Below are 24,518 nucleotides of genomic sequence, written 5' to 3' on the forward strand. Positions count from 1 at the left end.
CCTTTATAAGGAAAAGAAAACATTTCACTTAATTGTAGGACCTGCGCAGAGAAAATGATAAGTTGGCAGTAGCAGGGTTAAATGGTGTTTGGAGCACCGCGGGCGGGTTCGTATGTGAGAATGTGTAGTACCACAGTTTCAGCTGCAAGATATATGTGGTTTGCAATAGGGATAACATGCATGGGGTCATGCCATGGTTATGGGAAAGGGAAGAGAAGGGTGGGGAGAGAAAGGATGGAGAGGAATGAGAGCTGATGTGGTGGATAAACATCAAGATGGATTTCGTTGTCTGCGAGAGGAGTGAGTGGATGTTGCGTTGGTGGATAATATGGAGAGAATGTAAGTGAAGGTCCGGTGGGATTTGACGGTATGGCTCGACGGCAGGCCCTCTAGAGCTCTTTGTGCATTAAGTTTTGAGAGACTGTCTTGATCCTTTGTCGAGACCTGCGCAATTGCTTTGGTTGCCACGCTGTCATGAGCATAGCCCTCGACTTCATCGAAGCACTCAAACCTTTCCTCCCGTCACATGCTATGCCAATGGTTTATTAAAGGAAAGAGTCGTTGTCCAGGCGTGCTGTGGTTACTCAATACGAGAAGTTGTGCCCACACCACGAATTAAGATTCGAGTCAAAATATCTCAATGTCTAGTTTCAGTCGTTTATTAACTGTTCTGTATCCGTGGTGTGTTAATGAGGTGATGAAGTGCAGTTATTGAGAGCCGGAAACCAGATCTGAAGACAGGCGGGTTATGCGCGCACTTTATCTTAGGCTGTAATTGAGTGGGGTGTAGAGAGCAGAGAAAGACGACTTGCGCGCCGTTGAATGGGGAGCGGCAAAAGGGAGCGATTTAGCTCCCACTCCTTCATGCAGGGGAGCCACGAGGTAAGGGAGCTTTGCTGCTTTGTGCTTGTATCTTCAAAGGTAAAGGCGGCGCGCGGAGATAACGAGCGCCTGTTGTTAGGTGTAATCGCAGTTGAATACGCATTTTTCATTGACATGATAAAAAAGCTCGGGTTTAATTCGAATAAGTGTCCCTAAATATCTACTAGCGCACTGCAGTATTTTTGATCACGAAAGGTTGCTGCGATGGAGAAAAACATGTCGAGGAGAGACTTCCGACGTCTAGTTATTATACAAATTATAGTTGATGATAAAAACATGCCGGAAATATGTTCACCAGCATTCAGTACGTTATAATGATACTACCAGGCCTTGTGAATATATGACAGTATAATTCCAGAAATGGTTAGACACTGGACTCGCATTCGGGAGGACGACGGTTCAATCCCGCGTCCGGCCATCCTGATTTAGGTTTTCCGTGATTTCTCTAAATCTCTCCAGGCAAGTGCCGGGATGGTTCATTTGAAAAGGGCACGGCCGACTTCCTTCCCCATCCTTCCCTAATCCGATGAGACCGATGACCTCGCTGTCTGGTCTCCTTCCCCGAAACAACCCAACCCAATTCCAGAAAGTCAATTTTCCCCCTACCCTGTCAGAAACAAGCTACTAAACTTAAAAGCCGTAACAAGTTACTGGAGATCCGTGTGGGATACATGCCAGATAGGATTGATAGAAGAGACAGAGAAGATCCAAAGGAGAGCAGCGCGCTTCGTTACGGGATCATTTAGTAATCGCGAAAGTGTTACGGAGATGATAGATAAACTCCAGTGAAAGACTCTGCAAGAGAGACGCTCAGTGTCTAGGTACGGGCTTTTGTTGCAGTTTCGAGAACATACCTCCACCGAGGAGTCAAGTAGTATATTGCTCCCTCCTACGTATATCTCGCGAAGAGACCATGAGGATAAAATCAGACAGATTAGAGCCCACGCAGAGGCATACCGACAATATTTCTTTCCACCAACAATACGAAAATAGAGTAGAAGGGAGAACCGATAGAGGTACTCAAAGTACCCTCTGCCATACACCGTCAGGTGGCTTGCGGAGTATCGATGTAGATGTAGATGCATAAATTAGTTGGTACTTTACGGGTTTGCAGACGTGGTTATGCTTTAGCAGTAGTATATTCAGCACTAGTTGAGCAGTTGTCTCGCGCACCAGACAGTGAGAATCATAACATGTGATACTTTGAAACTTTCAGGCAGAACTAAATCGTGTGCGGGACTGAGACTAGAGTTAGGGCTTTAGAAAAGATCCCAAGTTCGAGTCTCGATCCGGTAAGCAGTTCTGTTCTACCAGGAAGTTTCATATCAGCGAACACTCCGCTGCAGAGTGAAAATTTCAATCTGGATGTAACACCTGGTTCTCTATTTCTGGCCAGTGGTTAACCCTACTGTTCAAAATCCAGCCTCTATACACCAGACAGAAAAACCTCATTGGTTAGATTATGGTCCAGGATTCTACAGAACCGTCATCTTTCCAACTGTAGGTAAACAAAAGAAAGTTATGCAGCAAGGATGAAACTTCGTAAAATTGCGTGGAGGATAGCCCATTTAGCTGATACGTCTTTTACACCTGATGATGCGCAAAGACATTAATGATTTCAGTTACATTCTCGTGAAATACCAACATCCATGAACGTTTTGTAAAAATGGCTGGTTTCTACTCTTTGCTTGTGGACGATGTGATATGGGAAGAAGTGCGTCTGCTCTTTATCAATCGGACTGTTTTGAGTCTCGTGTTGGTGACAGTGATACCATCGCTTCAGCGAGCGCTTCCTGGTTTCATGGAATACCTAAATAGAGCATCACTTATTTTTTGTAAACTTTTGACTCTGTGTCGAGTAGAGCTGGCTGTTCAGGTCCGGTCCATTATAAGAGCCGCACTTCTTTTCAGCCAGCTGCCAGGCGAGCTAATATTGGGACAGAGGAGTTCGCAGTTTCGAATAAATAGAAGGGGTTTGCAGCCGAGTACTTACCTGAAAATCAAGGAAAACCTCGCAAAATCCTTGTTCATAAATGGGGAACTATTTTAATTTATTTTCTGGACAGAGTTTTCCAATGTCTCGAAAAAAATGTGGATTGTGCTGTAAGGTAATACTTTTTCGTGTACTTTCTCACTGTCCGAATAAGCGTGTTCACTTCTTAGGAAACAAAGATAATTTTTTCCTGCATCCAGATGAAATACAATTTAAGTACGATGATTATAATCTATGTGGGAAAAGAGGGAGTAGGAGTTAATTTCTTATTTTCGTTTTTTCGTAGCGAGTCTATTGCCATTCTATTTGAATAATGAGAACGTGAAAGACAGAAACTATGGACCGCCTACTCGAGTGACACATGTGAGTGAGTGAAAAAATTTGAACAGGATCAGAGATTTTTTTTTTTTTTTTTGAGAATAAGTGGCAGTGATCTAGGTATAATAAGTGGGGTTGCCGTGGCGTCACAAACTTAAAAACCAATATCAGCCATGTAAGTTGCCTTACAATTAGCTCCTGGTGGAAGTGTTTCATCAGTACTGTCACCTTGCGTCATTTATTGACATACTAACCCTAAGTGTAAGTGAATCACATTTTATTCCTGAGTGGATTCTTACAAGCGGTATTTTACTTTAAATTCATAAATTTTGGTTGTGCTGTTTACCTTTACTGTAATGGTTTTATACTAAAGCGCCAAAGAAACTGGTATTGGAATGCGTATTCAAATACAGAGATATGTAAACAGGCAGAATACGGGGCTGCGGTCGGCAACACACATATGTAAATGTCTCGCGCAGTTGTTAGATCGGTTAATGCTGCTACAATGGCAGGTTGTCAAGATTTAAGTGAGTTTGAACGTGGTAGTCGGCGCACAGTAATGGGACACAGCACCTCCGATGTAGCGATAAGGTGGGGACTTGCCCGTTCGAACATTTCACGAGTGTACCGTGAATATCAGGAATCTGGTAAAAAATCAAATCTCCGACATCGCCGCGGCCGGAAAGAGATCCTACAAGAATGGGACCAACGACGTGACAGAAGTGCAACCCTTTCGCAAATTGCTGCAGATTTCAGTGCTATTCCATCAGCAAGTGTTAGCGTGCGAACCATTCAACGAAACATCATCGATATGGGCTATCGGAGCTGAAAGCCCACTCACGTACCCTTGATAACTGCACGACACAAAGCTTTACGCATCGCCTGGGTCCGTCAACATGAATCCATGGACCCTGAATGTTAGCAGGGGACTGTTCAAGCTGGCTCTGTAATGGTGTGGGGCGTGTGCAGTTGGAGTGATATGGGACTTCCGATACGTATAGATACGACTCTGACAGGTGACACGCACATAAGCATCCTGTCCACCTGCATCCAGTCATGTCCGTTGTGCATTCCAACGGACTTGGGCAATTCCAGCACAACAGTGAGACACCCCACGCGTCCAAAATTGCTACAGAGTGGCTCCAGGAACATCTTCCTGAATTTAAATTCTTCCGCTGGCCACCAGACTCCCCAGGCTTGAACATTATTGAGCATATCTGAGATGCCTTGCAATGTGCTGTTCAGAAGAGATCTCAACCCCTCGGACCGCCATACGGATTCATGATGAAAAAAAAAAAAAGTTCAAATGTGTGTGAAATCTTATGGGACTTATCTACTAAGGTCATTAGTCCCTAAGGTTACCCACTACTTGACTTAAATTATCCTAAGGACAAACACACACACACCCATGCCTGAGGGAGAACTCGAACCTCCGCCAGGACCAGCCGCACAGTCTATGACTGCAGCGCCCAGACCACTCGGCTAATCCCGCGCGGGAATTTATAATGTTGGTTCCCTCCGGCACTATTTCAGACATTAGTTGAGTCCATTTCACGTCGTGTGGGGAGACTTCTGCTTGCTTGCGGGGGCCGTACAAGGTATTAGACAAGTGTAGCAGTTTATTTGGTTTCTCAGTGTATTTCTATCATTTGACATTATTCCCATTAATCTAACTCTAAAAGCACTCATGTTGAATGCTGTAAGAAGGAAAGACTTAAGACCGACCAAACAAGAAAAAAAACATGTTCTCAGCATTTTCGGGAAGAGGACATAGACCGAACATCAGTTTCGTCAGTCCGTCTTAAGGAAAATGCGGGATTACGAAAGCAGCCTTTTCATGTCGCATACTTATCTTCTTGGTTATTCTAAACGTATAACAAAGAGATAGTTATTTTACAGAGGTGAAATGCGTCGTATTACTGGTTTAAATGTGCGTTCAAAACCAGAAAAACTTCTGAAAATGCGTTCATGGCGCAGTATTATTCAAGAAAATTTTGCGACGTTTTCTATTTAAAACAAGTGTTGCGTGCACGCGACCGGAAGAAAGAACAAGAAATAATCGGAAATAGTAGTCTGAGGTGTCTAAAATGACGGTGCGTTTTCAAAGCCGCGTGCTATGTTAAGTGTTGGAAGCGCCATCTATTTTCATCACACCTTCATGGTGGCAGTGATGTAACTGTAATTAATAAAGTATGCCCTTTTGTTTAGCTACGTAACAATAGAATTATTTTTAATTTCTGTGTTGTTGAGAGTTACGGAAGATTGTTCTGGACTTTTCTGAAGTAATGATAGGTTTTTGTGGATGGAGTGCGGAGATGTAGTTACGAGACTGTAAAAGGGAATAGCAGTGAGAATTGATAAAAACTTTCCAGATACTGTAAATGAAATTGTATTTTCCTCTAAACGACAATACAGCGTAAGCTATCAGAGACATTTCTGTTTTCGTTTTCCAGATTACGGCCTGATACTTTTGAATCACTTTGGTCTCAGCTTTGAAAGAGAGAATGATTGCAGGAATTTGTTGTTGTGTAGGTAATTAATTCTTTAATGAGATCACTTTGCACTTAACGTAGGGCCGCGTGCAGCTTTAAAATAGAGGGCGGCGCAGCTCGACATCTTATACTGAAGTAGGCGGGAAAAAAACTCCATTTCACGAGAACTGACCGCGAGTTTGTTTTATAGGGTGGCAGTGATTTGTAATGGTAATCCTGAGCTCCCCCCGTGTGAATAGTAACATTAATCAAAAAATTTGTATGCATGTTTCTTTTTTCTGTAATCTGCATCTCACAGCCTGCCCCACTATAAAGCCGCCAATGCAATTTTAAAAGCAAAACAGTATTTCTCGTAAAAGAAAGGTCTTAACGTCGCTAATCGTTACGTTATTAGCAGCAAACTCACTGATTTATTTTCGGGTACAGGTTTTGGCACGGTATCCTGGCTATTGATATTTAAAGCATTTACTACGTAACGTATACCAGTTCGCTTCACGGACGAAATCCGACAAACACAACCTTTCTTCTGCAGTTGTGTATGTACAGGAAGTGGGCAAAAGTATGAAAACACCATCTACATCTACATGACTACTCTGCAATTCACATTTAAGTGCTTGGCAGAGGGTTCATCGAACCACAATCATACTATCTCTCTACTATTCCACTCCCGAACAGCGAGCGGGAAAAACGAACACCTAAACCTTTCTGTTCGAGCTCTGATTTCTCTTATTTTATTTTGATGATCATTCCTACCTATGTAGGTTGGGCTCAACAAAATATTTTCGCATTCGGAAGAGAAAGTTGGTGACTGAAATTTCGTAAAAAGGTCTCGCCGCGACGAAAAACGTCTATGCTATAATGACTTCCATCCCAACTCGTGTATCATATCTGCCACACTCTCTCCCCTATAACGCGATAATACAAAACGAGCTGCCCTTCTTTGCACCCTCTCGATGTCCTCCGTCAATCCCACCTGGTAAGGATCCCACACCGCGCAGCAATATTCTAACAGAGGACACCATAAATACAACACATTACCACGCCTAATACGATGAACGAAAACCGTTGGCATTCAAAACAGCTTCCAGTCATCTCGGAATAATACATGTCCCACATAGTTTTGAAGGGAATCTTGTACCATTCTTCCTGCAAAATATTGGCAAGGTAACGGTAACGGTAACGGAGGTGGATAGCAGTCACACGTTCTCTCCAGAGTAGACCACGAAGACTCAATAATATTGAGATCTGGGGATGACGGTGGCCAGCGGAGATGTTGACAGTTCATCCTGGTGCTCAGAAAACCAGTCCTGGAGGATGCGAGCTGTGTGAAGAGTGATCCTGTCGTCTTGGAACACATCTCCATTGGGTAAGAAACATTGTACCATAGGATGGACTTGATCAGTCATTTGGTCACATAGTCCTGAGCAGTAATGATATCTTGCCGAGTAATCATGGAGCCCACTGAAGCCCGTGATACGGCTGCCCAAAAATTTAAGCGAACCTGGGCCATGTTTCACTCTTGGGACGTAAACTCGGCCAGAAGTTGGTGTAAGATCTTCTACTAAATGACTGACCACTTTGCACCATATATAACGAGACCGCCACAATTATACCATCGATTAAGCGAGGGAAGTTGAGAGTTTACTCCAGAAAATGATAGAATTCTGAGGGACATGTACCATGCTTGAAACTAGTTACTTCCTGTATTGGCCAAGGAAGTATGCTGAAGCAACACTTCTCTTTGGAAATAAGGTGAGCGTGACGTAGATGGGGTGGAGAAGAGAAAAAGAACGGTCAGGAGTGGAAAAAAAATGTTGTTGGTGTGGTCTTCAGTCCAGGGACTGGTTTGATGCAGCTCTCCATGCTACTCTATCCTGTGCAAGCTTCTTTATCTCCCAATACCTACTGCAACCTACATTTTTCTGAATCTGTTTAGCGTATTCACCTCTTGGTCTCCCTCTACGATTTTTACCCTTCACGCTTCCCTCCAACACCAAATTGGTGACCCCTTGATGCCTCAGAATATGCCCTACCAACCGATACCTTCTTCTAGTCAAGTTGTGCCAAAAATTTCTCTTCTCTCCAATTTTATTCAATACCTCCTCATTAGTTACGTGATCTACCCATCTAATCTTCAGCATTCTTCTGTAGCACCACATTTCAAAAGCTTCTATTTTCTTCTTGTCTAAACTTTTTATCGTCCACGTTTCACTTCCATACATGACTACACTCCATACAAATACTTTCAGAAACGACTTCCTGACACTTAAATCTGTACTAGATGTTAACAAATTTCTCTTCTTCAGAAACGCATTCCTTGCCATTTTGTATCCTCTCTACTTCGACCATCATCAGTTATTTTGCTGCCCAAATACCAAAACTCATTTACTACTTTAAGCGTCTCATTTCCTAATCTAATTCCCGCAGCATCACCCTATTTAATTCGACTACATTCCATTATCCTCGTTTTGCTTTTGTTGGTGTTCATCGGAAAAAAAAATCAGGACATTTTAAGTTCCGAGGCGAGGCAACAGGAATCCGCCGTCAAAGTATCTCTGACGTGCGAAATATCTAGTTATTGAAAACAGGGAGAGGTATACACGTATCGTATCTTACTTTAAATTATTTTTATGACGTCTTGTAATATTAATGTCTTCTCCAGGGACACCATGAGCTTCTGTTCTATTTGCTAGTAGATTATACAACTACCAAAGCGGGAGAAACTTTTTGACATTACAAAATAATTATCATCGCAAATCCTTGTAGAAACCTAATTTTGGATGCTTCACAATATACAAACTAGAAGTCCTCTCTGTGCAACTTCCTAGTTAAAATTTATTTTCCTGAGACAGCTTTTCAAATAGCAATTATTCTGTAAATTGGTTTCTTCGTAGAATGCGGCTAATAGGGGTATTAGACCCAAATGAAACAGTTTCTAGCAGACGAACAAAAGACTCTAGGAAAAGAGGTCGGGAAAAGCGGTTAACGACTGCACAATTGCTTGAGTAGTCCGTTATGGTCCCGGCATCGTATCGCCGACTGAAAGCGGCGCAACTGCTTTGTTCGGTGGCGTGCAAGTTATAACTCGGCCGCTCTGATGCGGGCATTCGCAGCGCTCGCCGACGTGAAAAGCGATTATTGTTTCGCCGGCTGTTATCACGGTCCGCGCCAGCCGAGCTAGAATTCAATCCAGACGCACAATTTCCGAGGCGAGAGAGCACAGTTACGCCGGCAAAGTGGCTCTGACCTGCAAAATTTGGTTCGCCTGTGAAAGTATCGGAGCAGAAAAGCAGATTGTCCTGTTACGTTCACAGATTCCGTGCCACACTGAACACGGGGTTACGATTTTCCTTCATGATTATTTTGTCGCATTCGTGGAAGTATAGTGCCTAAAATGACGCGACAGTGTAGATTGAACTATAAAAGGAGATGATTGCTGTTCATAAATGACAAATGCTGTAGAACAATATTAATTGTTGGCTTTTAGAGATCATTTTTATTGCCTTTTTATTTAACCTAATGAGAATAGCCCTCTATTACAGCAGATCAGGTTTTTACACATTCAGTACTGTTTATATCGTAGAAATGACATATCGTAACACGTGAAATTGCTGTATAATTTATGTTTAATTCCACATCAGTTCAGAGGGCATTTTTATTTCTTGTTGTCGACTCGTGACGTGGTATTTAGATACAACTGCAAGTCGCTACATTCATCACAACAGTATTAACAGTATTTAACGATTGTAGATATTTTATTCTAAATTCACGCTTCCATTGTTTTAATGTTTTAGCGTCGTATATGAATCAGCATTATCAACCAGTTGACATTCACTGCTGGTTCAAGAGCTACTCTAGATTTCTGCATGTCTAATGGTCTTTTGCTATACGCATCTCTATTGCTGCATCTTTTTAATGTTAACTATCATTATCTCTGGTTTATATTAGTTTTGCGTTACCTGTTTCTTTATTTTTTTTATTCATTAGGCTTCCAGTATCCATGTCTCCGTAACGTGAAGAATGTGGAAAGGTACGCAGGTCTCACAACATATACGTACCAGCTTTTATAATATGGACCCTACCTGTATGCTTCCTAACCAGCCTGCACTCTTGTGCTACCAAACTAAACAGGTGGCGCTTCCAGATGCCGACGAGAAAATCAGGCACTTCCCTCAACATCGGAATTCGCCACTGCACCCTCGTCACTTTCAGTTAAACCCAACCGGTCGCCCCAAGTTATCACAACTGTATCTAATTACTTCCAATTGATGTGATGCGCAGATTATCTACTGCGATCTTATAGTCCAAGAAACCAGGGCAGCCCAATCTGCCACAATACTCATCGTTCGCAGCGACTGTACACAAATTTAGCCGCTGTTCCTATGTTGCTATGTCTTCTGACGACTGTATGTTTCTGTGTTTTTTTGTGTTGCAGCTTCTCGGTCTTAGCATCCTGGCCGTGGGCATTTGGGCGTGGACCGAGAAGGACACCTTCAACAACCTCAGCCGCCTGACCAACATCGCACTCGACCCCGCCTTTGTCCTAATACTCATCGGTGAGTACTTTCTCTGTATTGTTTTCCCTACAGACGCTGTTTAATAGTGCTCTGATTGTTCGTTTGACACTTCGGAAATAATTTACATGACGACTGGGAATGGGATGACCCTACCCTAAAGATATTTAGACCAATGCAAACTCTACTACAGAGCCGGACGGATTATTTCCCTGGTTCAGGTTGCATCGATGCATGGGGCACTATAGGCAGAATACTATGACGAAAAAATTGCAGGCCAGGCATGTAGGATGGGCAAGATGTCAGGCCACCGTATAGGCCAGGAAAGCAGTAGTAGCATTCGTTCTTCGAAAGGTCAGTAATGGAATACGTAGTTGCCTGACGACAAATACGAAGGGCTCTAAAACCACTCCGATGTAATAGTTGCTGTTTACATTGGCCTTTGTACTTTGGAGTAGTGCTCGCAAGTCGTTTTTAATAGTGCTACCCAAACCATGGTATCTGGTTTTGTCCACTGTGCTGACTATTGCAGAGTGGGGTGCGGTCACCAGGACAGCATCTAATACGACTGCCACCCTCCAGTGTAGAGCAAGATGAAGCGAGTCGCATCCAAAACGCAACATTTTGTCTCGCAGTCCACCAGCGATAGGTTTCATTGGAATCTGAGGCGCTTGTAATTTCTGTTCAATCGAAGGCTACAAAATGCGATGGGTGCCGCCAGTAGAAGCAAGTAAAAATCGAATTGACGACGCATATGGGTGTGTCGCAGTCGTGAGCTGATCTTGTAAAATTATCATCGATGGTTAAATGCTCGGCTTCATAGATTTCTCTGTAGCTCTTCCGCAAAATGGCACCGAAATCAGTTTCTTCTACTACAATATGCAGAGAGAATGACACCTGTAATGCTGACCTAGACTGCTGTTCCTCAGTAGGAAACTACGTCTATGGCAAGTACCTTTGCTTAGAACTACACATATGCAGAAGAAAGAAAGGAAAAAAAGAAAAAAAAACTGAGATTTTACTGCACAGGATGATTTAGCTGCGCCTGTATCGTCAGTCATTTCCAGAATTGTGAGAACGGATTCACTGAACGACATACGGTATATCCCCTTGTTATATTTATATTAATTAGAAAAATGTCGGTATATGCAAATATTGCCTTTAAGAGACGAATACACGCACGTTACATTCTCTGAAACCCGATTACTATGTACACTGAAGAGAGAAAGAAACTGGTACACTTGGGGCTAATATCGTGTACGGCCTTCGCGTGCACGCAGAAATGCCGCAACACGGCTTAGCAAGGACTCGACTAATATCTGAACTACATGAAGATGTCCGAAAGAACAGATACCATCGGTGACCATGCGGCGCTCTAGAACGAAATGATAGTTGAATCAAAACACATATGCTGCCGACAGGCGTTGATATACATCAACTGGGACAGTGGAAAATGTGTGCCCCGACCGGCACTCAAACCCGGGATCTCATGCTTACATGGCAGACGTTCTACCCATCTGAGCCACCGAGGGCACAGAGGATAGTATGAGTGCAGGAACTTATCCCTTGAACGCTCCCCCTGAGACGCACATTCCCAACTTAATGTCCACACCCTACATTCGTAGGGCCCCTGCCCATTACACTCATTACTTGCGGCAGACAATCTTACCGAGTCCCGTAAGAGTTCGGGCAATACGTGTGCTTCCGCACGGAAGAAGGAGGTCAATGGCCGTTTAGCCTTAACTATATGTAGATGGTATCTGACCCCGTTGATGTATATCAACGCCTGTCGGTAGCTTAGGGTCTTGACTTAATTATCATTTCATTTAATATCTGAAGTTGTGCAGGAGGGAACAGATACCATGAATCGTGCAGAAACAGGTATAGGAGGCATGCGTATTCATATAGCTCCAGGAACACTCTTCTGAGTTCAAACACTTCCGCTGGCCACCAAATTCCCCAGACATGAACATTATTGGTCATATCAGGGGCCGGCAGGAGTGGCCGTGAGATTCTAGGCGCTACGGTCTGGAACCGAGCGACCGCTGCGGTCGCAGGTTCGAATCCTGCCCCGGGCGTGGATGTGTGTGATTTCCTTAGGTTAGCTAGGTTTATGTAGTTCTAAGTTCTAGGGGACTGATGACCTCAGAAGTTAAGTCCCATAGTGCTCAGAGCCATTTGAACCATTTTTGATCATATCAGGGATACCTTGCAATGTGCTGTTCAGGAGAGATTTCCACCCACTAGGACTCTTACGGATTTATGGAAAGCCCTGCAGAATTCATGGTGTCAATTCCCTCGAGTACTACTGCAAACATTAGTCGGGTCCGTGTCACGTCGTGATGCGGCTCTTCTAGGTACTCGTGGCGGCTCTACACGACGTTGGGTAGGTGCAACAGTTTCTTTGGCTCTTCAGTGTACGATTGCTGTAATCTCAAGCAATAAACAATCAATTTTACAGTTGCGGTTCTTCTTCTCTTCTGTTTCGTGCCCTTATTCTGTTCTATTCTCGGGGTCGATACGGTGATCTTGATTTGGCAATATTAGTCGCAAAGGATGGCCGGATGGCTTCCCTGTCGCCAACCCTTCCCTCCCGGGACGGAATTTGTGTACCCCAGCTGTCTGCGTCGTCTGGTGTTATCCCGTGTGAAGGTGTGGGAATGTTTGCTCGTAGTGTAACTGAGGTGGACTATGGGCGCCAGCATAGTCGGCTGTGGGAAACCGCCTCAGAACCACATCCACGCTCGTCGGTACAGCGGCCCTCGTCGTTAATCCACTGAGTAGATTCCATTCGGGGCCGGCGCGCCTTCTCAGATTTCTCGTAAGTGGCGAGGTAATCAATGCGGCTATCCGGCCATAATATATGAATACACCTTAAATCGCCAGGGCCTTGTGTTCGGGAAAACTTGAAGTTTACAAGGAAATAAACGAAATAGAACGAACTGAAACATCAAGTTTCGGAAGCTCAGCGTTTATCACAGGAAGCAGTTAGTAACAATTGGTATTAACGTTAGCAAGTTCAGAGTCTTCTGCATTTCGTAGGCCACGGCAGGACGGATAGACGGAGGAAGGATTTCCGCCACCTGTATTCGAGCGCTGCTGACCAAGTCCCGCGGCAGCGTACAGTAATGCAGCAGGGCGAGGCGACGATCTCGGAGCAGCGACGGTGAGAAGACGGCGGCTTAACACAGGTGGCGAGGATCTGCTTGAAGTGGGTGCCGAAAAGGGAGCTCGGTCCTGCTTGCTCTACGGCAGTTTCCGTTGCCGTCTTCTTAGTTGATTCGATCTTCATAGTTGAGTCGCTCCTTGTCGGTATGGCCTTAGTCCATTAAACGTAGTTTTGAGAAAACTTGAAAAACTTTGTTCTATTTGGGTTCTGTGGCCACCTTTATAGCTGTGTCGATTTTCGCAGATGAATCGCTCCTTTTCAGTGCGGCCCTAGTTGGATAAACATAGTTTCGAGAAATCTTGAGAAACAATATTCTGTTTTACCAGATACTAATTACGACGAGATTTTCGTCTGAAAGATGTAATCTGCTTACATACGTCAACCATACAAGCATGAATCAAAATTATTTTATATAAAAAAAAAACTAGCTGACAAGACCCGCATTGGCCACGTATTATTTTGTCGGCTTTGCATTTGTAGTCTAATATAAAATAATTCACTTCCATGTATTCGTGAAAACACATTTGAAATTATGAAACAGCCGTACAGAGAAACATGCACAATTTGCAATGTATGAGTACATTATCCCGGAAACATTCAGTATTCTTGGCGCAGCTGCTTCGAGTGTGTACAAAAAAAGAAAAAAAAAAGGTTCAAATGGCTCTGAGCACTATGCGACTTAACTTCTTAGGTCATCAGTCACCTAGAACTTAGAACTACTTAAACCTAACTAACCCAAGGACAACACACACATCCATGCCCGAGGCAGGATTCGAACCTTCGACCGGAGCGGTCGCTCGGTTGCAGACTGTAGCGCTTAGAACCGCACGGCCACTCCGGGCAGCGAGTGTGTACAGCGCGATTTTGTAAACGACTCTATGGCAACGCCTCTTCATATCTCCTGTAGACGGCATTTGTTTTCGCCTGCTGCCAATTGCGCTTTGCAGTTGGAAGCTGTCAAAAGCGCTACCACGTTTCAGGGATTTCCTTAAGCTGAATCGACTGTAGGAGTGTCTTAGTAGTAAAGAAAAGGTGTATTAAAGTTTCATGCATATTTCGGCATTTTTGCACGCGTCTCAGCGTTTATGACGCCATATCTCTTAAATTATGTCTCATACAATGCTGTATTTGTGTAGGTGCACTCAACGGTATATGTGGATAATTTTTGCAAAATGTGTTACGAGTAGAATTATGGCTCTGAGCATTATGGGACTTCTTCTGAGGTCATCAGTCCCTTAGAACTTAGAACTGCTTAAACCTAACTAACCTAAGGACATCACACACTTCCATGCCCGAAGCAGGAGAATAGAATTAGTAGCAAAGAAGTAATAAATTTAAATGTCATGCAAAGTGCTGTAGTTTTCAACGCATCTGATTATTTATGAAGTCAAATCTCCCGAATTATGATGGGTAGGTGTTCTTGTACCAACAGCGATTGTTACCTGCTAATGCGGAATATGTGTACTAAGTTTGCTTGAAATCAGCACTGTGGTTTAGGAGGAGATGTGGAACACACACACACACATTTTTGTCATATGTGTGGATTATGGACACCTAAATGCAAGGACTTGACGTCCTGCGGATAAAAACTCACTTTTTCACCTTTTAAATTAATTTGAAACAAGAAATAATGTCAATTTAATTATTAATTCAGTTCTTTTATGTCATCAGAATACTTCGTTATATCTCTGTTTTACTCATAACCATAGTTGTAACTAGCTACTTGCTAGTTTATAAGCTAAGACAAGGTAATATACTCATAGAATGCTTGATTTCCTGTAGGGATATAAGGAACGAGTTTTTCTATGTGTTTGATCTTAGCCTTTCTGATAGAGACGTTCTCCAGAGCATAAGGAGGGTCTGTTGACAATATTGGATCACGCTTACAGCGAGAAGGCCTCAGTACAGCCTCAGAGGTCTGACCTGTAAATGAAATTCTGAAATGATTGGATGAGAAAGCCAACCTTACTCTCTCGAGGCACTGATTTTTTCGCAGTTTCTTAAGAAATGCAGTTTTTTTTATAATAGTCCACCCACCCACTTCTGTGACCTCTGACTGCTGTTGAATCACGTATTTATTAAACTGAGATTTTAGTTTTTGGACTGCTACAGACAACCAGTGTGTTATTTTATGAATACTATACAAACCATCATTATTTTTCAAAACTTCCTTAATCATGCTGGTCTCTGAGTTAGGACATATTAGAATGTCCACGTATTGGAAAGAAGTGTTAAATGTTTATTGAATCGTTCTTACCTGTTAATGCTAACAAAAATATAATAAGAGGGTGCTTTTTGTTCCGACTCCCGCAGGCAGCTATTCTATCGCAGCTGGCACGTCAGTAAGGCTCATGATAATATACATAACAGCATTATTTCTTTGTCATGAGTACAAAATAGAGTCATTGTCAATTGCGCCGAGTAAAACAATTCCTAAACTATAGAAACAAACAGCTGAACATTGTATATATAATGTAGTGGAATTGCTAGAGTACTGGAATGTTCATTCCCTTGTTTACTTTCCCTTTTGTTGTTGTTCTTGTTGTTGTTGTGGTTTTCAGTCCTGAGACTGGTTTGATGCAGCTCTCCATGCTAATCTGTCCTGTGCAAGCTTCTTCATCTCCCAGTACCTACTGCAACGTACATCCTTCTGAATCTGATTAGTGTATTCATCTCTTGGTCTCCCTCTACGATTTTTACCCTCCACGCTGCCCTCCAATGCTAAATTTGTGATCCCTTGATGCCTCAAAACATGTCCTACCAACCGATCCCTTCTTCTAGTCAAGTTGTGCCACAAACTTCTCTTCTCGCCAATCATATTATTTACCTCCTCATTAGTTACGTGATCTATCCACCTTGTCTTCAGCATTCTTCTGTAGCACCACATTTCGAAAGCTTCTATTCTCTTCTTGTCCAAACGATTTATCGTCCATGTTTCACTTACATACATGGCTACACTCCATACAAATACTTTCAGAAAAAAACTTACTGTCACTTAAATCTATACTCGATGTTAACAAATTTCTCTTCTTCAGAAACGATTTCCTTGCCATTGCCAGTCTACATTTTATATCCTCTCTACTTCGACCATCGTCAGTTATTTTACTTCCTAAATAGCAAAACTCCTTGACTACTGTAAGTGTCTCATTTCTTAATCTAATTCCCTCAGCACATTTTTAATTATGTTCATCTTGTAACACTCTTTTTTATCTCTCTCTCTATTCAGTCATTACTTTTTCTCTTTTCATATTCGCCGACCAGGTACATTTTATAATTATTGTACCAAATTAACAGATTATGATGCACAATAATAATCAAAATAGGCAATTGGTACAGTTGACAGAGCAGAACGAGGACTGTCAACATAGTTCTTGACAAAGACACCATGGTCCAGCTACTTCCGGCGAAAAAGAAAACCTGGTTATATTAACATCCGTTTTTCTCATCATATTAACGATATTGACGCATTTTTGTGTGGAACGGTGTGTCGACCCCAATCGAAGCTATTTCATGGCCAAACTCATTTTCGGAAAAAAGTGGACTGTGGCCTTTCTGGAAAGGAAGTATTCAGTTCCCCAGACAACCTACCAGCGTGCGTAGCGGGGTCCTGCGGGCTAGTTGCCACCGGGTTTGGCGGAGCTGCTAAATCTACGACATTCATTATCTCTGCTATCGATACGTCTTCGTCCATCGATGGAAAAGATGGAAGGAATGATATCTAAGGGTGATTCACCACTACTGTGGTAATGCTACTGCTCCTGTTTCTGCCAGAGCTTTGACAAAAAGCTGAACGTTAAAAACTGAGTTATACTTTCGGTCTCAAAAGTATCCACACTTCGCTAAGTAATGTGGGATTAACAACTAGGCGTCACGTGAGACGGTTCCACCAGTATAAAAGGAGGCGGGAAGTATTGTGTTGTCAGCAGAGATGAAGTAAGAGCACAATGTCGGTCATGAGAGCTCACTGACTTCGAGGGTGGGCTAATCATTAGACGTCAGCTGAATGGCGAATCTGCCAGGGACTTTCCAAATCTTCTGAAGCTGCCCAGATCGACTGTTCCAGATATGATTTTGAAATGGAAAAGTGAAGGGATAACCATAGCTAAACGACGACCAGTCAGACCTCATGTATTGCCGGGTAGGGGCCGTAGAGCATTTTGAAGGGCGGTTGTAAAAATTCTTATGAGATCAGCGGAAGAATCAATCATGCGTGACCAGGAGTCCAGCTAATCCAATCACTGTGCTTAGAGAGTTATAAACAATGGGGTACAGCGGTCGAGCATCTCCTCATAAGCGACACGTTTCTGCAGTCACTACTAAGCGCCGCTTTAGGCGCTGTAAAGAATGACGCCTGAAGTCAGCGGATGACTGGAAACGATTGGTTTGGAGAGACGAGTCGTGCTGTATACACTGTGGCAATCAGATGCAAGGGTATGGGTTTGGCGAATGCCTGGGAAACATTATCTACCATCATTTGTAGTGCCAAAAGTGAAGTATGAAGGAAGTGGTTTTACGTTATGGGTGTGTTTTTCGTACTTAGGGATAGTCGCCCCTTATTCCACTAAAGAAGACGCCAAATACGGAAAAATTTGATCATATTTTGCAGCACTGTATACTGCTTACATTAAAGTTCAGAGACGATGATTGTGTCAGTACTACAGTGCATCCTGTCATAAACCAACATCTATGAGGCAGTGGTTCATGGGAAACAACATTCCGAAAGTGAACTGGCTTGCTGAGAAACCCAGTCTGAACCCGGTGGAATACCTTTGGGGTGAGTTAGAACGTCGTCCAATATCACTATCTCATGTGATTTTGGCACATGAGGAAGAATGGGCTACCATCCCTCTACAGATATTCAGACGCTTCATCGAGTGTGTTTGCAGGAGAGTTCAAGCCACCACAAAGGTGGAGGGTGGGTAGCCCACATATTGATGTACAAGGCAACACTTATTGAACTATACGAAATAAACGGAAATTAGTTACAAACTGCGGCGCGCACTTTTTATTCAACATGTAAACGTCACTACAGATTTCGGATTTAGGTAATGACATGTCTGCCCATCATTGGCGTTGCTGTCGCACAGACGAATAACGAAATTCTGCATGACTCTTTGAAGTGGCGGAACATTGTGCTCTCGATGACCGCCTGAATGACTGTTTTCAACTCAGCAATGGTTTTTGGAGTTATCGCTTGTCTTTAATACAGCCCCACAAGAAGGAGTAGCAAGTGCTTAGTTCCGGAGAATATGGCGGCCAATCGAAGCCCATGACAAAGGCCTCTGAGTATCCCAGAGACAGAATGCGGTCCGCAAAGTGCTCCTACAGGACATCAAACACTCTCCTGCTTCGATGGGGTCGAGCTCCGTCTTGCATAAACCGCATCTTTTCTAAATCAGAGTCACTTTGGATAATGGCAATGAAATTATCTTCCAAAACCTTCACGTACCGCACGGTAGTCACCGTGCCATCAAGAATATCGTGACTGGACACTGCACAGCCGCGCGGGATTAGCCGAGCGGTGTGAGGCGCTGCAGTCATGCACTGTGCGACTGGTTCCGGCGGAGTTCCAAGTCCTCCCTCGGGCATGGGTGTGTGTGTTTGTCCTTAGGATAATTTAGGTTAAGTAGTGTGTAAGCTTAGGGACTGATGACCTTAGCAATTAAGTCCCATTAGATTGCACACACATTTGAACACTGCACACCACACAGTGACCCGTTGATGGTGAAGAGACTTCTCGATCGCGAAAAGCGGATTCTCAGTCCCCCAAATGGACCAATTTTGCTTATTGACGAATCCATCCAAATGAAAGTGGGCTTCACGCCTAAACCAAACCATACCCCGTATACTAATTCCCAGCGTGCCTCGTGCGAACATCCTAACGCACACCGTTCATAATTTATAACGGTTTTATTTAATACAGTTCAATAATTGTCGACCTGTATTTCCGTTTACTTTACAAGATAATGTATTTCGTAAAACGGGAAATTGTACTTTAAGTATTATTAAACACTTACTACACGCGAATAAAACAATTAATATTAGTTCTGTTTCAAGAAGTACACTTGTATTTTAAAATTTAGTAGCATCAGTAGCAAAAAGGATACCTCAAAAGAAAATGGTAATAAATATTTATATAGTACGTTGTTCGTCATGTGACCTGTATGTCGTCATGTCGGCGACTGTCCTCTTCTTCTTCTCTCTCTCTCTCTCTCTCTCTCTCTCTCTCTCACTCTCCTTTTTTTTTTTTGCTGGTGCAATGTGAAGGAATACTGGTATTGATATTGCACTCTTTACTTCTTCTTGACCTTTGAATCTTTTCAACCCGAGCGCCCCTTTTCTCTGAGGAAGCATTGTCTTGCCTTATAAGGACAACAACGCTCCATCGCTGTTGGTCATGAGCAGTCTTGGTGTGTGCAGTAGAGTGGTGGAGTTCGAGTACGGGGTGGTCACGCGGAGCCGCATCGTGGATCAAGAATTTGCGAGGAAGTATAATCAGTAGTTGAAACTGTTCCGTCGGTTCGTCGCAGAAGTGCGAGTCATTTGCGGAAAGACGCGCAGGGCCAGTTACGAGATTTAAGGTTGAAGTACTATCGTGTTTGTGAGTCAATAATTTTCATCGAGAAACATCTGGCTCGTAGAAAGCAGATGAGTGGGCTTCTGTGATCAGTGTTTACCAATTTAATCAGTGTGGGAACGCAAAGTAACAACGGTCTTTTCTGTGTGAATCTGAAACAAGTGTAACTGTTCACGCAGGACTGGATGAGAACAGGCATTGTTAGGGAAGTGTGTACGAGCTAAAGAGACAATAAAACAAAGTAATTTGAATTGTTCTGACACTTTCCAGTTTTCAAATAAATACACTACTGGCCATTAAAATTGCTGCACCAAGAAGAAATGCATATGATAAACGGGTATTCATTGGACGAATATATTATACTAGAACTGACATGCGATTACATTGTCACCCAATTTGGGTGTATGGACCCTGCGAAATCAGTACCCAGAGCAACCACCTCTGGCCGTAATAACGGCCTTGATACGCCTGGGCATTGAGTCAGACAGAGCTAGGATGGCGTGTGTAGGTATAGCTGCCCATGCAGCTTCAACACGATACCACAGTTCATCAAGAGTAGTGACTGGCATATTGTGACGAGCCAGTTGCTCGGCCACCATTGACCAGACGTTTTCAGTTGGTGAGAGGTCTGGAGAATGTGCTGGCCAGGGAAGCAGTCGAACATTTTCTGTATCCATAAAGTTCCGTACAGTACCTGCAAAATGTGGTCGTGCATTATCCTGCTGAAATGTAAGGTTTCACAGGGATCGAATGAAGGTTAGACGCCAGTTTGGAGATGATGAATACACGCTTGCAATGTGCGTTCACCGCGATGCCGCCAAACACGGATGGGACCATCATGATGCTGTAAACAGAACCTGGATTGATCCGAAAAAATGAGGTTTTGCCATTCGTGCACCCAGGTTCGTCGTTGAGTACACCATCGCAGGCGCTCCTGTCTGTGATGCAGCGTCAAGGGTAACCGCAGCCATGGTCTCCGAACCGATAGTCCATGCTGCTACAAACGTCGTCGAACTGCTCGTGCATATGGTTGTTGACTTGCAAACGTCCCCATCTGTTGACTCAGGGATCGAGACGTGCCTGCACGATCCGTTACAGCCATGTGGGTAAGATGCCTGTCATCTCGACTGGTGGTGATACGAGGCCGTTGGGATCCAGCATGGCGTTCCGTATTACCCTCCTGAACCCACCGATGAGATATTCTGCTAACAGTCATTGGATCTCGACCAACGCGAGCAGCAATGTCGCGATACGATTCGAGACATCACAACAACGTTTTACCAGGCAACGCCGGTCAACTGCTGTTTGTGTATGAGAAATCAGGTGGAAACATTCCTCATGTCAGCGCGTTGTAGGTGTCGCCACCGGCGCCAACCTTGTGTGAATGCTCTGAAAAGCTAATCATTTGCATATCACAGCATCTTCTTCTTGTCGGTTAAATTTCGCATCTGAAGCACGTCATATTAATGACCAGTAGTGTAGTATTTGAAATTTATAAGAGACACGTAATCGTATTAGGCACATGGTCAGGCTGAATAGGTTCCTTCGACATAATTGAACACTCTGGAAGAATGCGATGCATAGTTATTGTTATTTTTAATACGAATACGAGAAATGCTCGACAATTCAGTCACATCCGTTGCTGGGTACACGCAGAATGAAAGCATTCGTGAAAGTTAAGATTATGGGCTGGAGCTCCAGTCCGGCACACAGTTTCGGTGTCTCGAAGCCACGTGCTATCGCATTACACGTTCGTGGTAATTTCGCAGCCAGTTCCCCGCGGTGCCGGAATCCAGTGCGTTAGCTGCATCGCTGGCCCCAAGTCTTTCATCTCCGCTGATTCGCCCCTCACGCGAGAGACTCGTGGTAACAATAAGTGGCCACTGGAGGAGGCGGATAGCGCAGACAGCGAGATTGGGCGGGCACCGTTGGGAAATCCCGGCCATTGCTCACCGGGAATCCACTTGAGCCGCTGTTGAGTTATTGATGGCGGCTGCTGCGGCGGACAGAGCTGCGCTGCTCCGGGACGCTGGATCACTGCAGCCGCACTCCCAATAGTCCTCGCGTAACGCACTCTCAGCGCCGTGGGACAGACGCGATGCGTGTAACATGGCCTGGCTGCTGGCTCGACTAGTCAGGTTGCTGGCGCCTCCTCTGTTCGTCAGGCATGTTGTACCGGGTTTGGTTTGAGGCAGTTTTCTCTGCCAAGATCAGGCAGGCTAGACGGCCGGACGGGGGGGGGGGGGGGGGGGGAGGGGCTGTAAAGTGTCAAAAGTGTCAGAGAACCGCGGTACGTGCTGTCGTAAAATTGTAGACGCCATAGAGTATATACAGGGTGGAGAAAAATTGTGCCACGAAATTTTAACCGTGGATGGCTGATGCCTGTAGGAACCAAAATTACTAATGTTGTTTAGGTCGACAAGGCACAATTTTTGAGCTACGGAAACTTGGCGCCACGAGCTCCGATTGGCCGCGGCATTGCCCTGTTGCTGGATGCTCTGGACAACGCAGGGCCGCAATTGCCGGAGATCGCGATGTATCCAAGTCGGCCCGCACGCTCGGTGGTAGTGTGAAGCCTTCCACTCTGGGGGCGAGTCCACCAGGGTCCCGACACATCCATTGTAGTTTCATGATACGACGTACCGGGAACAAAGCCGTCAGCAGCTGTTAGTTCGCGTTCAGAAAGTCTTTTTTAAATTATATCGGCCCTGAAAAGGGCCTTCTTGAAGCTAGGGCATTGTTTAGTTAAAGCAGGTGCTCGAACTGGTGACCCTCTCATGCGACACAAGCTTGGTAACGTCGAACAGTGTTTTGTCGGAATCTTTCAAAGGTGCCATGATGTGATTGGAGACATGTAAAATGTGATCCATTAACTGCTCTTAGTTTCTAGGTGGTTCGCACCCAGGTGGGTCAGCTAGAACCTTGAAGAATCCCCACAGGAAAAAAGTCTGCTAGCATGAGGTCTGGTGACCGCGGGGGCCATGTCCTCCGAGAACCCCTGCCAATTGCCTAGCCTTCGAAGAGTTCATTTAAATATCCGCGCATAGCACGACTGTTATGTGCGGGCGCCCCATCATGGTGCAACCACACGCGTAGCCCTATGTTCAGGGAAATATCTTCCAGCAGGCCGGGTAAAGTCTCTTGCAAAAAGTGTAGTAATTTGTCCCTGTAAGTCGTAAAGGTGGACGACGGACCGGCCTAATCAGATGGCCAACCACAATGCCTGCCCAAATGTTGAGCGAAAATCGTTCCTGGTGTCCGTTGACGTACGTCGCGTGAGGGTTTTCCCTTGCCCAGTAATGGACGTTTCGAGTGTTGTGAAGGCCATCCCGATAGAAGGTGCAAAAATGGTTCAAATGGCTCTGAGCACTATGTTACTTAACATCTGAGGTCATCAGTCCCCTTGAACTTAGAACTACTTAAACTTAACTAGTGCGCAGCTCGTGTACGTGCGGTACCGTCCTCGCTTCCTGCGCCCGGGTTCCAGGATTCGATTCCTGGCGGGGTCAGGGATTTTCTCTGCCTCGTGATGACTGGGTGTTGTGTGATGTCCTTAGGTTAGTTAGGTTTAACTAGTTCTAAGTTCTAAGGGACTGATGACCATAGATGTTAAGTCCCATAGTGCTCAGAGCCATTTGAATCATTTGAAACCTAACTAACCTAAGGACATCACACACATCCATGCCCGAGGCAGGATTCGAACCTGCGACCGTAGCGGTCGCGCGGTTCCGGACTGAAGCGCCTAGAACCGCTCGGCTACAACGGCTGGCGATAGAAGGTGCGCTCGTCGGTAAACAACACAATGGTGGGGAAGTCGGTATCTCGTTCGACACCTCTCAGAAGCCACCGGGAAAACCCTGCCCTGTGTTCGTAGTCCGCCACAGGATTTAGGTTTGGACAGGGTGGAAACAAAATTGATGCTGGCCGCCATCCCTCAAAACCCCCCAGACTAACCGATGAGTGACCCCCGTGTCGTGTCCAACCACTCGAGTACTTGTAGGTGCTTCCTCGAAACGCTCGAGAACAGTCTCTTCAAATGTAGCATCCCTTCGCGTTCGACGACTTCCAGCATCACCATGATATCCCGCTAACGAGTGTCTCGCCAAGTCTCCGGTGAACTGCTGTAAACGTTTGCGGGTGTGGGTGGCGTCTAGCTGGGTACCATTCCTCATACAACCGTCTAGCTTCACGCACATTGCAATTGGCTAGTCCATAAACAAAAACCATACCTCGTTGTTCTTCAAACGAATATTGTGCCGCCATGCTACTGTATGACTAAATCGCAGGTGACGTGTGCGTGCTCCGAAGTGAAGCTTACGTGTGAATGCCTTTAATGTGAGGCGGAGACAAACAGCAAGACCCTATTCGACACGTGTGCGTACTGCGTTGGGGCAGTCACGGGGCGAGAGGCATTTGTATGTGTGAACCGACAACTGTATCTCTGCCCGTCAACCTGCGAACGGCAACAAGGAAATCCCCACAGCCAATCGGAGCGCGTGGCGCAAAGTTTCCGTAGTTTAAAAATAGTTCGTTGTCGACCTACCCAACATTATTAATTTTGGTTCCTAATGGC

General features: G+C 44.5%; 1 protein-coding gene across 2 annotated transcripts in view; it reads left to right on the forward strand.

The window, feature by feature from the left end:
- Positions 1-24,518, forward strand: part of LOC126277957 (tetraspanin-5) — a 1,084,832-nt gene that overhangs the window by 964,919 nt on the left and 95,395 nt on the right. For both annotated transcript variants that reach the window (XM_049977573.1, XM_049977572.1), the window contains exon 2: positions 10,121-10,241. In XM_049977573.1, coding sequence (XP_049833530.1) covers positions 10,121-10,241 — 121 coding nt within the window. The remainder of the gene's footprint in view (positions 1-10,120; positions 10,242-24,518) is intronic.

This window comes from Schistocerca gregaria, chromosome 6 (genome assembly GCF_023897955.1).
Source record: "Schistocerca gregaria isolate iqSchGreg1 chromosome 6, iqSchGreg1.2, whole genome shotgun sequence".
NCBI lineage: Eukaryota > Metazoa > Arthropoda > Insecta > Orthoptera > Acrididae > Schistocerca > Schistocerca gregaria.